The sequence below is a fragment of the Dermacentor albipictus genome, chromosome 3 (assembly GCF_038994185.2).
Source record: "Dermacentor albipictus isolate Rhodes 1998 colony chromosome 3, USDA_Dalb.pri_finalv2, whole genome shotgun sequence".
NCBI lineage: Eukaryota > Metazoa > Arthropoda > Arachnida > Ixodida > Ixodidae > Dermacentor > Dermacentor albipictus.
The window spans coordinates 125,243,321-125,260,796 of NC_091823.1; the positions used below are offsets into that span (position 1 = coordinate 125,243,321).

General features: G+C 42.9%; 1 protein-coding gene across 1 annotated transcript in view; it reads left to right on the forward strand.

Moving 5' to 3' along the window:
• LOC135909443 (MAM and LDL-receptor class A domain-containing protein 1-like) overlaps window positions 1-13,531 on the forward strand; it is a 240,271-nt gene extending 226,740 nt beyond the window's left edge. Inside the window, exons 58-65 of the mRNA XM_065441401.2 lie at window positions 130-244; window positions 3,062-3,136; window positions 5,220-5,414; window positions 7,075-7,206; window positions 9,909-10,061; window positions 11,855-11,963; window positions 12,898-12,950; window positions 13,360-13,531. Of these exons, the coding sequence (XP_065297473.2) occupies window positions 130-244; window positions 3,062-3,136; window positions 5,220-5,414; window positions 7,075-7,206; window positions 9,909-10,061; window positions 11,855-11,963; window positions 12,898-12,950; window positions 13,360-13,385 (858 nt within the window). The 3' untranslated portion in view covers window positions 13,386-13,531. The remainder of the gene's footprint in view (window positions 1-129; window positions 245-3,061; window positions 3,137-5,219; window positions 5,415-7,074; window positions 7,207-9,908; window positions 10,062-11,854; window positions 11,964-12,897; window positions 12,951-13,359) is intronic.
• The last annotated feature ends 3,945 nt before the right edge of the window (window positions 13,532-17,476 follow it).

A 17,476-nucleotide genomic window follows, 5' to 3' on the forward strand; every position in this document is an offset into this window, starting at 1 on the left:
TAAGCCTTTAAAGCGATAACAGCTGTGGATCCTGAATTTCGTTGAAACTTGGTGTCGCTATACGATGGAAGATTTCGAGTTGTGCCTTTTTGTTCTATTAGGACTTACATTTTCTCTTGCGTCATGCAGGTTGTTATTACCGGCCGTACCGAAAGTGGTAGCAGTGACGTCGCCATCGATGATATCGACGTGCGTCGTGGCAATTGTGAAGGGACGCTACTTACATCAAAAGCTCCGGTATCTGGTACGTTGACACTTCCTTGCTACTTAGTAACTGTACACAAAGCTTCTTTAAGTAGAACAATAACTGTGCCTCAATGAATGTTCAGAAAATTGTGTTACGCTAAAATAACCAAAGTGAACGTTTTGAAATGATTTTTCTTAGTGCTAATACACCTCTCGCACTGAACGTTTCATTGTCGTTAGAGTCGAATAACATTAGTATCTAATGACATTATTCGGGTACTGCACAGCAATATTTAATGCCATTAAAATCGAATTACCTCCGCAGTCTAATGAGAGAAACTCATTCGTGTTCGCACTCGAAGCGAATTGATATTCTCTACTCCAGCGAAAAGGAAAAAAATATGATATTGAGTGCAACTTGAGAAGCGTTTACGTGAAAGGGTCAATAATGTTGCGCGTTTTAAGGCATCTGTCATTTTAACGAGAGAAAATTTGTATGGGAGGTTGTCCCAAAATGTTTTTACTCTCCACCGCAGCAGTGTCGGGCCGCCGTCGCATTACTAGTTGGCTATACTGCCAACAATCGGGTGCCTGTGTGCACGTATGTATCCGTTTTCTCGAACGGCATCAACAGGGCGAGCGCACTGGAGCCAGGCAAATACGTTTACTCTCATAAGGTTGTGGCAAAATAACCTAAAGCACCTCCGTAACACCAAGTGCAATAGAAAGGTATATGCCGTGATTGTGGAAAAGTTAGGTAAAGTCAGAATAGACACGACTTTGGATACACACGGAAGGCTTGCTTGAGCTGACTTGCTCCAAGGTTTGTCAGATACGATCAAGCCAACGTTCATAAACTTTGCAATACCCAACGTTCTCGGTGAACAATGGAAGCAGCATGTACCACAGCTGCAACAGTGGACGCGATTTGCTTGAATGCGCTGTTCAATTTCGTTACTGCGTCTTGCATCGGCGTCTAGTTCACAATCAAGCCTCTTCCTCTGATTAGTATACTTTCCTCGCAAAGCATAGTAGACAGCAAATAACCACTTCACCTGCTGCAACTGGGCGCCGTCGTTCAACGTTGCCATGTCAGTCGTATTGTGGGCGTTAAATTTATCGGGTATGGCTACTAAGCTGGCTAAACCCCGTCTTGACTTATGGTCAGATAGTTATGGTTATGGTGTCCAGACATTCTGAAATAGAGGTTTTATATCACTGTTGTTCCAGTGAAGCAACGCCCCATATTTCAGACGCTTTACATATTCCTTGTCCTAAATTTCTCGCGTTTTTGTTAATAATTGCCATTCATATCATAACCAGATGACTATATCTTTTCCTGTGGAGCACCAGCACAGGTGAAATGGCAATCGTTGCACCTAATGTCGTTAGAAACTAATGATATTAAAACGTCCAGTGTGACAGCTTGTGATTTAAATCAAGATGAAAAGTTTTGCGGCTGGGCACGTATTCATGAATGCGAGCCAGCGCTCGGGGTGTCCGCCCTTCTGACAGCCTTCTTTTTTCTGAAATAAAAATAAGAGAAAAAGAGGCAGTCGCCCTATGTAGTGACAAGAATAATACTAAAAAATATTGAAGGAAAAGAAGAAACAAGATCATAGGGAGAAAGGTCAACAGCATCCAGTCTTTTACACAAACGAACATATCGAGATAAAAAGCGATGGCAAATTTCACCACGCTGAGTTCCTACATATTAGCGTATCCAGATTTGCAAACACAGTCCCGTGACTGCGGTATCTTCTGAGATGGGAACACAGAGATACGACCCTTAAAAGCGTGCGTCATTACAGAACACACACACAACTAATACAAAAGCGTGCGCAAATGCAAAAACTGAAAGCGAGTAGTGGCTACATCGGGGTTAGTATACTGGGCGGCATCTTGTACTCTTTAAGCGTGTCTATGTCTTCGTTCGAGTGCGTTCAACGCTTTACGCTCTGTTGTTTTCGATGGCCAAGGGCCCAGGAAGTTTGCTAGTGAGAACGGTCGGTGGGTATCAGTTGAGGGTAGCTTTTGATACAGCAGCCGTCTAATCGTAGCGTGTCTGCGGCATCCGAGGAGTGGATGGCAAATAGCCGCATCGTCGTTGCCCCAGGAACAAGCCAGCGGTGCAGCCTATTTTGTGCGCTATAGAAAAGTGCCTTGTGTACGCTGTTCTATGGTGCAGTCGATGAAATAGTATCTTGGTATGTGTTGAAATGTATTTTCGCACTAACCTTTTTTACACTGGTAATCTCTTTGTGTGAGCAGTACTGCTCGCTTCCGCTTAGCAACTAGACCGATACGACAGGATGTGCACGTACAAGAATGTGGCGGAGTATGATATTAACAACGTTAGTCATTTTGAATGCAAATAAAACGCACTGGTGTGTTTAAAGTTAAGTAAAACCAGTTGTATCGCGCACTCACTAGTGGTGCCCACCGGTTAATGATTTTGCTAGGTGGATACTAGCGAATGTGTGCCTATACTTACCAAAGTATAACACCGCCTTCAGGTTTCAGCTTTAACCGCGAAGTTGTCTTATTAATAAACGGTGAGGTAAGGAGTCATTTTCGTTTATCAAACATGTAGTCACTGTACATGACGGCCTGCAAAAAAAAAACTGTTATTCAATTGTCAAGCCGATACGTAGAGAGGAAGGAATAGATTGCAGTGTGGTTTCATTTCCGACATGAGCACATGCCAACTCTACAACATTCCGATTGTATTTGAGCGTGAAGCTTTTTTTTCTCAATGAAGCAACGTTATGGAGTGCTGCAGTGTTATTTGGTAGCCTGTCCGGAGTCCGTGGGTAATTTTGACTTCATTATTGCTTCAGGGACCTCATTATTGCTTATAAAATTTTTTTTTCAGCAACCGCAGCTTCAGACAGTGCTACCACGGCACCAGTTACAAAGCAGGTGTCCTCAGCACAAACAGTCACCACAGGTAATCAGAAAACTAATCTTGCTATTCTCGCGTGTATTTCTCTGTACCTGTCAGTTACAGCTCAGGGGGGTTGTCAACAGAAGGGAAGGGTGGCAGGGGGACACACTGGATATTGCAATCAACGAACCAAGACCCTTTTCTTGATACAAATATTCTCTGACGCTCAAAGTTTTTGTTGATTTCGCTATGTGATGTTGGGGCGTCTCTTTCAATTAGTTTCCTTGCTCTTGTGGCCTAGTTTGTGCCGTTTTCCCAGTCTTTTTGATCTTTTCTTTATTTTCTTGGTTATTATAGTGCACAAGTGTGGAGTTGATTAATAAAGTAAGTTACAGAGAAGTGAGAAGCGCTCGTAGAAGAGCGAAAACTTTTTATGCACCAGTAAAACCTTTGCAAACAATAGAACAGACGACAAGACACACCCAGTCATTAAATATTCAATGATGCCATCATTTTCGCCATCCAGCATCCCTGCAGATGTTTTTCGGCTTTCTGGTCCTCGGCCTGAATTATTAAAGACCTTCATTGCAAAAAAAAAAAAAATCTTTTACGTGCTGCACCTGCTTTTGATAATATCATGATTACCACGATCACTTGCGAGTGCCTTCTCCAGCGAATCGCTTTAGCGTGTTGATAAGTTTATAATTATAAATACTCTATCAATTACTATACAAGGTGTTACATTACACGAAGCTTTAAAAGAAGGCTGACGGTTCTACACAAGCAATAAAAAAGCCGGCTTTGCGGAGCTTTATTGAAAAACCACCATGATATTTTTTATTCTCTGACCTACAGTTATATACATAAATGTAATTAGCTTACCTTACCACGTAAAATGCCATGTGAGTGTGTTCGCACTCGTGGGATAGCAGCACCATCAAACGGTCTCTGGGGAAGAGTGAGCTGTTTATCTCAGATTCGCAGCTCAGGGAAGCGCATTTCCTCGATGTCCCTACGCTACATTCGCCTTGATCTTTTAACTTGCCGTGGAAAGAATGCACGCTTGCTGTTATCGAAGCTGCTAGGCTCAGTAACAGATAAAGACCTTGCTTTCGGACTGATTCTATCTGTTGGCGTTGCTATACCGCGTGTGAAAGCACACAATCAGACCATATTTTGATATATTGTCATCTTTCTCTTTGACAGAGAAAATAAGGACGCCATCGCCAACTTGGTCGAAGCTTCCTAGTTTAACGTTGATACGGTTCTCTGTTACACTTGAATTGGATCACGTGACAGTTGGGACATCTACTGAAATTTGGTTTGTTAGTGTTTACCTGATTGGACGTAAGAAACTGAACAAAATACTCGGAATTGTTCAACAAGGCTCCGAACAACATGAATTTGGCTCCATTGATGTAGACATATTTATCCTATATTAAAGCTTCGTGCACGAATGCCGAGGCCATCCTATTATAGAGATACAGGCGACTCCATATGAAACTTCCGGCTCCTCAAGTTGTTCGGGTGCTGGTAGCAAGTAAATTGGGCCTGCTGTCCTTGAATAAACTAGGCCACTTGGTAATAAATTTGGGTACAATATGGAAAAACTCAAAAAGCGATACTGCGAGATTTTTTTTCTTCTCTTTTAGTAACTCATTCAAGACCATAGCAGGTGGGATACACCACACCCGCAAATGCCAACGAAAGCTTCACTGCAATAAGGGCCCATGCTTTGGTCTGCGACAACTGTAAAAGCGTGCTGGTTTTCTCATGGCCAACACACTTACCACTATGCGTTAAGATCGAATCTTTGATGGGGCAAATTAGGTTTTACCTTTGCTGCCGATATTTTTTTCCACGTAAACACTATGGTAGCTGCGATAGACAAAACGACAACTGCATGAAATAAAGTCCTATAACATTTCAGCTCTCTTGTCTCGCAAATCGGGGCGCAACCAGGTGGTCAGTTTTCGACTGCAGTTTCTCTTATCTCCACGACAGGATTTAAGTCAGCTGTCTTCAGAATCACTTCTTCCCCCACTCTGGTGGGTAAAGTTCATCATGGCGCAAACCAGCACCATGGCCTGGAAACATTTTTGCTGTGAAAGTTAACTGGATCAACGTCGTACGCGCAATGTTCCAGAACCACCTCCTGCTCCCACAAAAGAGGTTACTCGGGCACCATGGACGAGTCAAGCTCCGGCTACCCCGCAACCGCCACTTACTATGGAGTGCAAACGTGGCCATTTCAACTGCCATGACGGAGAGACTTGCATTCCAGGGTCACTGCTCTGCGATGGCGTTAAGGACTGCCCCAACGGACTTGACGAGAAATGCGGTGAGGTTTTTCCTTGAACTATTCTTTTCATTAAGGTTGGTGTAAGCGAAATTATCTTCGGACGGAAAACTCATGTTACAAATTTCTTGTTGTTTCGGAGGGCATGTTATGAAAATGTTTGTTAAAGGCACTAGCACATTAGTACATCCTGCAAAATAAAAAAAAATATATTGCGCTTGCGTTGAAATAGGTCTGACGTTTTTCGGTTACTGGGTAACATGATATAATTATCGATTCAATTCATATATAGACGTGACTGAAAATTTTTATTTTGTGTAAGCGATAAAAACAGAACACAGAGGTTGCGACCACCTTTTGTTGTCCGAAGTCACGATTCCCTTAGAAAGATGACAAGAAGTTGCAAGATAATGTCCTAGCAGTACGCGGCGCTTTTGTACCTGAAGGGTTACGTTTCGTTGTATTACGTCTCTCTCCCTGCTTTCCAAAATTTCATAAAGCACTACAGTGCTTGTCAGCACTGTACTTTGCAGATCTTCAATTGGGTACCTCGGCGATGAGCAGATTACTTCCTTATTTTGTTTGTTCAGCTAAGTTGCCTCGCTATAGCGTCCTCATAACCTTGGTACTCGTTAGGTACATTGCCTTCAATTCTTAGATTAAAGACTGAATGCATGCGGAACTAATATAAGTTGTTTAGACACTCTCTGTGACAATTGAATTCATGTGGGTCTAGACAAAAGGCCCCTAAAACACCTTTCGAACACCACGAGTGGAAATGGAAATATAGGATGCAACATCAACGCGTCAGCTCTTTCCACACGGTGATCATCCTTCATCCGTATGCCTACGCGAATAAATACGACTTTGTACGATGATCAGCATGAAGAGATAGTTACTTTCGCACTTGCATATTTATTATGCAAGTGCGGAATAATAATGACATCAACCGCGGCAACCGCGGCATAACAACCGCGGCATAACACAGGCAATGACATTTCCCCCCTTTTTGGCAAGCCACTCAGTGACTAGCATAGCTCGACATACTTACTCGCGAGTACACTGACTCCTGCTCACTCCGTCCTCAATCTACAGGCGTGAGACGAAGCGTTAGTCAATGACAAATTGATTGAGTGGAGGTGAGAATGAGTGAACATGATTACGAAGATTACTGAGTGCCGGTGCGTGCCAATAAGAACGAAAGGTAATGAAGGCGATTGTGAATTGACTTGCGTAGGAAACTTAGTGGCCGTCGGCGAGCGCGAGATGACGCGAGTATGTATGCGAGTGAGTTCTGGTGAGCGGGAGATGAAGCGAGTATGAGTGTGAGTGGGGGCCGGGCTATGATGAATGAAGGTGACTACAATACGACGGCGAGGGAACATTGTTGAGTGCGAGCGGGCGTGAGTAGGAACGTGAGTGAATGCTGAGGAGTTTTAGTGCCCGTGAATGAGTATATATCGTGCGAAATTATGAATGAATGAGTACGAGTCAGTGTCGGCTTATTGCGCTGACCTATGGTAATGAGAACCGATCTAAAAACCAAATACACCCCCCCCCCTCTCCCACCCCTGAGCTGTCTTCGGGCGCTGAGGAGGCTATTGAACAGATTCGCAGCACAGCCTGAGTTAATCATCTAAGTGTCTTTCTTTCGTTTAAGACCTCTGCATCCCTTTTGTGGTTTCTTCTTCACTGATTGCAGGGAGCAGTGCACTATGCAGAGAAAATGAATTTTTCTGCGTCACTCGATCACCTAGCACTTGCCTTCCACGTTCCCTACTTTGCAATGGTCTGGAAGACTGCGCCGGAGGCTCAGATGAAGGTTTGTGCGGAGGTAAGCAAAGAAGAAAAAAAACAGTGTTTCTTTGAAGTGAACATCCAAGAGAAAAAAAAAAACACATTTCATGTGAGATTATTCGTCTACCTACTATTTCCATCCTCGGTTTGCTTACCGACAAGAATAAGATGACCGTGAAAAGAAGCACAAACAAAATCTAGCCCAATCGAGTCCGGGCATGCAGCGTGGTACGCGAGTACCCATCCTTGGCGCGGCGCCACCGTTGTAGAGGAGGCACAGAATACGTGCGGCAGGAAGCTGAAGAGCACCACCGTAATCGGGAGGTCAGACTTTTGAATTACATGTCTGGCTTGCCCGTGCAAGGGTAGAAGGTCTCCTGGGACGGCCCAGTGCGCTTGGCTGCAAAAGCGACGAAGCCAAATGGACGCGCTATCCCGATCCACTCAAACGGCAGGAGTAAAAGTAGAACAAGCGTGCTGTGCGCATACTCGCGCACAACTTAGAAAATCATTGTGTATGGATTCTACCGGAATCCTCTAACTTCAATTGGAAGTTTTGCTTCTTCAATACCCAAAAAGTCACTCTTCCCTTGAGAGGCACAGTATGCCAGAAAAGACGCAACTAAACAACTAAAGGCGAATGGCGACGCCGCTTTGAATTTGCCCCACCAGCCAGCCATGACGTCATCAATTTTATTGCTGTCCGCATAGGTCTAGTTATCGCACTATCGGCAATAACCGGCTGATTTGCTGAGCGGTTCTATTATACTTGTGTGGCTTCTAAAGCACTACGTTGTAAGCCTTGGGCCGATCACACGCCTTTGCTCGGCACACGTATTGATAGCGGTGTGTATTTCTGTTGCATTTCTTCTCGTGTTTAAATCTGTTTTCTTTTTTCGATAACGCATTTGTATAAGTTCACATATTTTTCAATAAAGCATCAATTTCGAGTCAACACTTGTCCGCGTGTTATTTGTTTCCATCGGAGCTCAATTTGCCCAGCTTTTCACTATGAATGCAGCACATTGTATTCAAAGATTGCCAATGTCTGAGCCTAACCGCACCCTCGGAAATGTAAAAAAGAAAGAAACTGGGAAATTTATGGCGCCAAATTGACGTGTTGGTACTAGAGTTTTAGCGCAAAATATATTTGCAAAATAAATTATTTGCAACCTTTCTTTTTTTTCTGTTTCGATGGAAAGCGCATTGCCGAAAAATTAAACAAAGTAGAGTTTTGTAAGTGTAATTTATCAGTCTAAACTCATTTGGTGTTTCTCTTCAGTGTCCTTTAAAGTTATTTTCAACATACTGAGCACTGATACTCTCACACAACAGAAATATTTCGGTATCTCCATTTGCCCGTCATACCATTCGCATTTCGCAATATCAATAAAGATGCCATCCTCTTGAACTTGGCAAACAGAAAAACTGCCTTCCATATTTAGACAAACGTGGTCTTTGTTCGTACACCCACAAAAAGTACCCTTGCACAAGATCATTTTCTTATTGGCCGCCATTCACTCGCGGTAGTGATTGGCGCGATAAAAAAAAAAAACGCTGCAGTCGCAAAGGTGCTCAAATTGCAGATGGATAAGTTTTATGAACAAAGGCTCATAACAGATAGCCGTGTGAGCCGATTGGGCAGAATTATTGCAAAAACCACATAGCTTTGACGGGACACGAATGACGGCTGCGACACAAGCGTCCGAAAGGAGCTATTGTTTCTTCAGTTTATTAAGTCTAAATTCGTGTTGTATTTTTCTGACCCGAGTTCGAAACAATGGCACTATATTTTGTAACTATCCATTCTTTTTGCCCTTGATCTTCGGTTTGGATAAGGTCCGGCTTCATTTATCGCTGGAACTAAACGGATGTACTACGCGACAGACAATAGGTGAACAATAGGCAGTAAATTGGATTTTTGCTAAATGCAGCCCCTTTTGAATCACACGCTTACCTATATGAGCCAGAGTTGAAGGCTCGTATAGCTAAGCGTGTATACAGCTAAACTAAAATCAAGATTGCGCATATGGGCGACCTGGCCAGTAACAAAATGATATGTCCAACAAAAAGCTTATATATTAGTATTTCGAAGCGACGGCAAGCAACCTTACCTTTCAACGTGGACGAAAAAATAATTCGCCGCCGGCAGGAGCGGAAACCACAACTTTCGCACTACGCATGCGTTGCACGACCACTTGTGCTACGGCGACGTCTATCAATCCGTCCACTAACGTAGCTATTTATGTTGACTATGAATGCAGGGAGTGTCACTATGAATGAATGAATGAATGAACGAATGAATGAATGAATGAATGAATGACTATGAATGAATCCTGGGAGTGTCAGCCAGCGCCATCCAGAGCCATCGTGGGCGGATGTGGAACATACTGTTCTGCCCCATGGCGTCACGCAACACGTGAACTTAGGAGAACAGGCACGTGGCTAAAGAACTTTCGTATGCTACCTAATGACAAGGCAGCCAGATTCGAGACCTTTACTATAAGTGAACCAGAGAAGTAGGAAACCGAAGGGTTAAATTTTTCTGACATTTGGGTATATATATATATATATATATATATATATATATATATATATATATATATATATATATATATATATATATATATAGTGAGTGAGAGTGAGCCGGATGCTTTACAGATTGTTCCCTTCCTCCTCTAGAAATAGTGTGTACACCACTTTCTGTAACACCACGTACCTCTGTATGTTTCTACTCAGAGTGCCCGCCATATTTCTGCCTGAATGGTGGCACATGCCAATGGACGTCGTCCGCACGAAACCCCACTTGCAACTGCCGTCGTGGCTACGACGGCCATCGCTGTCAGTTAATAGCCAACAATGTTGCAGAGGAGAACAAGGTCACAGAAAAAGGTATTTACAACTGCGTCAGGCGCACAAAATATACGTGTTTCTTGGTACTTTTCATTGCATAACTTTGGCAGTGGCCCATCTATTTATACATTCTTTGTCTTAGACATCGCTGACATGACAATTTTGACTATTTAGGTTTACCATTGAACGAAGGGCCCTGGACAATTAAATCGGAAAACAATGCGAAGTTATAGAAGGTTTAATGCAATATGCAATTTATTAGCTTTTCTATACGAACAAGTCTATGTATCGTTTCTCAGGAAGTATTTGTGTCATACCATTGTGACACAGAAACTGATCACGCGGAACGAGAATATTGTGAAGCTTTGCATTCAGTCACGCTTGCTCAGTCGTCTGTTACCGCACCATATGCAAACAAATAGCACATTAGACAACCGAGCGAGCCAGAGTGAGTCCAGAGCTTCATGTTGTTCCAATCCGCAGGAATATCTTCTGCGTATTCACACACAGACCACTGGTTAAACGAAAGCAAGAATGTTTGGTGGAAGATTTTTCATATGACTATATATATGACAAATTATAAGTGCACTGTGGGGATCGATAATAAATATTCTAGAACTTCCAAGTTTTTTTCGGAATTTGTTTCAATCAAAATTGAACACATGATGCCAGTACAAACTTAAGGAGAAAACATAGGCAACTGGTAAAATTAGCTTATCTTAGTAAATCACACTATTGCAGTAAGGAAACGGTGGCTCTTGCAATATGAACCGGTAATCTATAGAAAATGAAAAAGCGATTGGCGGTTGGCAATTACGTCCGAAATGTTCCGTAGCAGTTTGTCGTGACGGCATAGGCTTCGACAGCGTCTACTCATGATATAAGTAATAATTCGGCTGAATCGGTTGCAAATGATTTTAAAGGAAGTTAAGAAACCAGTTAATCAAAATGTTTCGTAGCAGTTTGTCGTGGCATCATAGGTTTTGACAGCCTCTACTCGCGGTCTAGGTAATTAATCGACAGAATTGGTTCCAATTAATTTTAAAGAAACATAAGAATCTAGGTAACAAATTTCGAGAATATTTACTCCGCCATGACAGCTCAGCTGAGAGAATATTAGATGGAACACGTGACGTCGCGTTGGAGTTGGAGCCAGTATTCTGAGTGAAACTTGCAAGAGGTTACCCGCCGTGGTTGCTCAGTGGGTATGGTGCTGGGCTGCTGAGCACGAGGTCGCGGGACCGAATCCCGGCCACGGCGGCCGCATTTCGAGAAGCGAAATGCGAAAACACCCACGTACTTAGATTTAGGTGCACGTTAAAGAACCCCAGTTGGTCGAAATTTCCGGAGTCCCCCACTATGGCGTGCCCCATAATCAGAAAGTGGTTTTGGCATGTAAAACCCGATAATTTTTTTTAGAAGGTTGGTCTTGAATTTTTTCTACTAGTAAACAAAATTGTTAGGCCAATTTACTTGCTTTAGTTTTAGAAGAATGCCGTGCCAGTGTCTTATCTTAATCTCAGTTTAAGCCGTTCCACATCCCTAGATAATTAGGTGTTGCTCGTTAATGGTTCGTATAGTAAGCAACTGTAGAGGCACTTCTATCCATCACTTGAGCAGGTTTAAAGTAGTATATAAATATCTGAGGCTACTGTTGGACCACTCGCTATAAATCAAAACTGATAAATGCATTGTAACCGTTGCGCAGACATCGGACAGCATCGTGTTTTTCCCAATAAACCCCCCAAAACACAGTAAAACAGTCCAAATAAAGGAAAACACACTTTATGATAACACGTTTCGAATATTCTCCTTGTGTTTTCTCATTGCAGCAACTGGATCTGCTGGCGCCTATGCTACTGGAGTCACAGTTGTCATTGCTATCATTGTAACAGTCGTAGCAGTCACAGTCGTCCTGTTGAGAAGGCGGCGCCTCACGACGTGAGTAGTTCTTGTCTCTTTCGACGATTATCGCAGATCTGCCTAACCTAATATGGAGTAGTGGAACTTCATACTCGAAAGGCAGTTCGTCGCGAAATATCTTTTACTTTCCTTCCTGTGGATCTCATTTGAAATATCAGTAGATTGCTTTTGTTGTAGATGAAGGAAAGCGCGTATGAACGCAATAAAATCAGAACTGGACTTTTCAGGGACCTTGGGCTATTTCTGTACATTGGTATTCGGTCAGTGGGTTCCTTAGCTTGCTTTCTCTAAACATTAAGACGCCGTTTTTCAGGGCAGTAGCCAGTATCCCTAATTCTTACCCGCCACAGTAGCGTGTGGCCTTGGGCTACTCAGATCAAGCTCACGCGTTCGATCCCCGCTGCGGCGGCCATGTTTTGATGGGGACGAAGTGTTAAAGTGCGCGTGTACTTTGCGCACGTTAAAAAAACCTATGTGGTAAAAATGATTGCGTAGACCCTCTCTATGGCGTTCCTCGTTACCAGACTGCGGTTTTGGCGCATAGAAACTCAGAATTTACGTAGTTTCTTCATCCTCCTACCTTAATGCATCTGCTAATGATCATTATTCTGCCACGGTTCTAACTTAGGTTCCTTACAGTTAAACTTATATTTGAACACAACTTAGAATACTAATGCATATTTTGCCTTTTGCGCACAAGCACCGCCTTTCATTACCTCCTAGCATTGCAGAGAACTGAGCAATGGTTACGGTAAACCACATGCCCATGCTAGTGGTGTTCGGAGTACACTTTAACTAGTAGGTGAATCTAGAATCACTGTTTCCTTTCCGAAAGTTTCTCCTAGTACTATCTTTTTAAATGAACATGAAGAACACGAAGTGGCATAGCACAACTATTCTTTTCTTGTCAATGTTTGTATAGTACTGACGTTATGTTTACACTTTTCTTTAGGAACACCCCAGTCTACGACAATCCATCATACGATGCTTCGACTGATGAAACAAGTAAGCAGCACGTTTTATTTTATGACTAGCAGCCTCTTGAAAGTTTTGTTAATGATGTCTTCTCAGCAAACTTTCTCAAATCATGGATTAGCATGTTATGTCTATATGGAAACTCGTTCATTACTGACAATGTTACTTGTAAACAAGATTACGACCAGATTTAAACCATGCATCTGCCGCCAGTTTTGCCAACTACGGAAATTTTTAGTGGCATCGCATTTTTTTTTTGCACTGTGAAGTTGAAATATTGACAAAAGTCGTGGCTATAAATGTTCGTGAATAATAAATGGTTCTTAAAAACTGGCTTATCAGGCCTGTAGCGACGGGACGCTAATTCTAACGAAAACTTTAGTTTGCTCATGTTCACCGTGCCTCACCGAACCTCTTCTGATCACGTCCTTCTTTCCAGAACTCTTCAACGAAGAGGCCACATGACTGCGCCAGCGTCTGGGCGAAAGGGACGCAGCTTACTTTTATGCAGCATAAACGCGGCTAGCGGATACTTATTATTTGCCTTATTTATACTATGTTTTACCAGATTTATTCGTTATCGCAAGAAATAAAGGATATGGCAAAATGCGTTCTGGCTGTCTGGCTGAGCTATAGCACTCAGCTACACAAGGTATGCAGGGAACCAGTTGTCATAGGAGATGGCCATAGGGACAAGCTTCTTGCACGTGTGACAGCCGAAACGAATTCCCTAAAGAAGCAGACTTATGTGTGAACACTACGTCGTAAAACCTTCTTGAACTCTGGGAAAGATCACCTCACTGGTAGCAGACAAGTATCGGGAATAGCCAACTGCTGACATTATACAAGACGCATATAAGGAACGAAAACATTGTAATGCATGTTGTGAACAATAAAGCCTCTGATAGCGTGGGAGATGAGATTATATTTTAGCCAAAGCTGTACATTAGGATCGCTAGAGAAGCGTATGGTACTGCTACCCGCTTACACCAGCATTACGGTCATTACGACAGCATGCGAGTGATGGAGCACTACGTGCACTTAGTAAAACAATTTTCTTAAGGGATCTAACGACCCTGTGGACTTTCGCGTTAACCTTCCTGACGCTCAACTACTGTCCTGGTTTCGTTAGATGAAAATAACTAGTTGAAGTTAGCCTAGGTATCCTGCTATTAAATGGATCTGTGATTGTTAGAAATACCGTTTTGAAAATTCAAAAACTATTATTGCTTGTTAACAGCTGCTTACCAAGTATAAATATATTAAGCAACTTGCAAATTTCAGACGGGTGTGAGGTGTTTTATTGAAACATTCTGAGATTTTCGTAATGGAGAACAAAATCATAAGGAATGTTAAAGTTGCAGTGTTCTTTTGAACATATTTGCGCCGGATTGTGGGAAAGCTGAGGCACCGTTCTTCAGCCGATGAAACATGCAGCTGTCTACTATCTTACCTCAAAGGGGAAATCACTCATACCAGGAATAATAAAACAGATATCACTTATCATCGAGCGTATACTATCGTTCACTTGTGCACTATCATTGTAGTTTGGCCATATGGGCTCATGCCCATGGGCAGATGAAGCTTATGTACTTGGGGGCAGCCCGCTTCGTATTTTCACATCTTAAACATTGTTTACCCAGTTTCATCGACTTAGTGCATCTATTCATGAGAAAACCCTTGTCCGGAAGATCAATAAAAACCTCCTTGTCAGTCTTATGAGACACTGCGCACTCTACGTGGCATCGGCAATGAACATTTGAAAGGAAGCATACTGATCCGCTTTAGTTTAAAGAGGGCATAACTGCAATCTCAGCATACCTGGGTTACACTGTGGTGCTTGAACACCTAGACACAGCTTATCAAGGTTACCTGCAACGCACACAAGCTGGTCAGTCAACGTGGTTGAAGTGCCTGCACTGCAGCATATTGGTTCCCCCTGCCCTGCGGTCGCATAGCCAGGCATATCGACAATGACAGAGAGTGCTGCTATTACAGCTGCGTTACCCTGGGTTGAAGAGTTCCCCGCGTGAAACATCATCGTTTTAACGGACTCGAGGCCTGCCCTTTAACAACTCTCCCATGGCGTTTCTTCTAACAAAGGTTGTCGGAAATCACTGGCTTTAATCAATAACTTTTGAAGTAAGGAATGTGGTGGTGTCTTCCTGTGGATACATTCTCAGGTCAGTACCCCTTGGACTAAAAGAAGCAGACAAAAGTGCATAGGAAGCGCTCTCAAGGCCACCAGCAGTAGGTGGACCGACTGACCAGCCAATCTTAGAAGACGTCATTCGCTGCCATTTTCGGTCGTTTTGGACACTGCAATATGAGCCGTGTGTAGTGAAGGGGCTCGGTGAAGGGGCTAGTTAAGAACAGGATCGACTTGCACCTTGAAATGAGCGTTTTAAACTGGGCGAGGTACTTTTTCGTTATGCGGAGGATGTCGGCAAATTGGTAACCTCTAAAGAAGACTCTACTTAATAACTCGCAGAAAGGAGGATTTACAACCACGTGCGTAGAGCAGATCATATTCTCCGAAGGATCGAGAATAGTTCGTAAGGAGATTTCATTCCTTCTACTCGCATATCTACGTGACACTGAACTAACACACATGTAGTCGCAGATTCCTGAGCAACAAAAGAGACGAACATGCGTAGAAATTGCTGGCTCCGAGTGCCAAAGCAACACCGCCTGTATGAAACATCTCGATCAACCAACCAGCCGCAATGCTTCTTGTCTGAAACCTGTCATGTCATATGTACCTCCAACATGTGAAATCAAGCAATATCTACTCGTGGTAAGACACCGTAAGCAGTGTTTGCACTAGTTCGTGTCATTTTATTGAAAGCTTCTTATGGGCCACATATCTTATCATTCAAGAAAACCTACCGAAGTTAGAAAGCCGCACAACGTGGTTCTGCCAAAATGAAGTAGAAAACAGCCGTAATGCGCGCATTGTGTGCTATAGCATACGCCACGACACTGCGGCTCGTTAAGCTCAGGCACTTCAGCAAAGCGACTGGTGTTCGTTCCTTGCTATATCAAGTTTGTCAACTTAAACCATAAGCAACGATTGATGAACATGAGCAAGTATCTGAAACACTAGTGCCATCGTATGCATGGGAAATGTAAAGTTGAAACTACAAGCCTTTCAAGTCACAGTTAAAAGATATTAATTTAGTTTTGCAGCGACACTGGTTAAGTGCTGTCCAGTTATCTCTCCACGCGCCAGTATTTTTCTGTCCTGTGGCATCAATATCACGAATGAATTCGATACGTACTAGAACTATTATTGCGATAGCTATCGCGTCACTACTGCGTATTACTTGTCTTTATTCGGAAACAGATAATGAGGTTTTGCTGCTGAGCTACATTTACTGCTCGAATGCCATGCAGCACTTGCGGCTTGGCCGAATGAAAATTCGCCTTGTAATCGACGCAGTGGGGAAACGTGCGTCCGCATGTGCAGTATCTTGGATCTGTTCATCTGGGTGAATTCAAGCTGGGGGTTTACACCTTCGTAAAGCCCTCATGTGGACCCACTTCGGGCTAGCAGCTGAGAAATATGTTTCAATGGAACACCTAAAAACTACACCATAGCCTCTGATTTTCTACGTGCCCTAAGTCGCTGTGAAGTTTAATGTTCGTTGTTTCTTTATTCGGAAAAATCATCACCGCTTAAATTTTTTCCATCCGTTAGAAATCTGTTATAGCTCCTCCAGGTTATTCTCGCTTACCGGAGAGCAGAAACTGATAACAAAAATTTATTAAGAGTAGTTGAAATAGGTTTCTTTATGTCGTCTGAATGCTAATGTCCGTATAATAAAAATTGGCAATAATAACTACCACCACTTTTACTGTATCAAATAGACAAAGCAATATGCATATCCTGGTTTGCTTTGTATGGCAGCAAAAGCTCTGAAAGTCAAAGCCTGCAAGCCTGTTATATTGCACTCACGCATCCCTATGCATGTCTTCCCGAATATGATGTAACACAGCGGAAGCCTTGCATAACCTGCCTATCACGAAAAGCGCTTGCATACGTAACACTATGCGCTTACCGACATATGCCCAGTGTTTCCCAGAACACCATTTTTCTTTTAGTTCGTTGTGCGTAAAGAAGACGTTATAACGGTGCACTACTTCCGCACGAAGCACCGGCTATGCTGCCTAAGGCAAACTAAACTGAATATTGACGGAAAAACAACTATTTTTATATGACACCGCAAACTTCAGTTTTGTTCAACGTAGGAAAGTTGGGACGAAGCTCTTAGAACAATGAGCAGGTAGTGCGCTCTCCGTTTTTCTTTGGAAGATTGAGAATACTCAGCCGTATTATTTTATAGCTCTAAGCATATCAGTTTGTAGTAGACGACGAGAACAAAAAAAAAATGTTTTTCGTGCTGTTGCTCCCTGACAACGCTGAGCATCAAAGGGTTAATAACGATCCAGCAGGTACTGCTCTACTGTGCTTTATGAGACAGAATGCCTTGGATTGAGTAGAAATAGGCATTCTTGGCCTCGTCCAAGCACGCCATGCCTTGATAAACCGATAT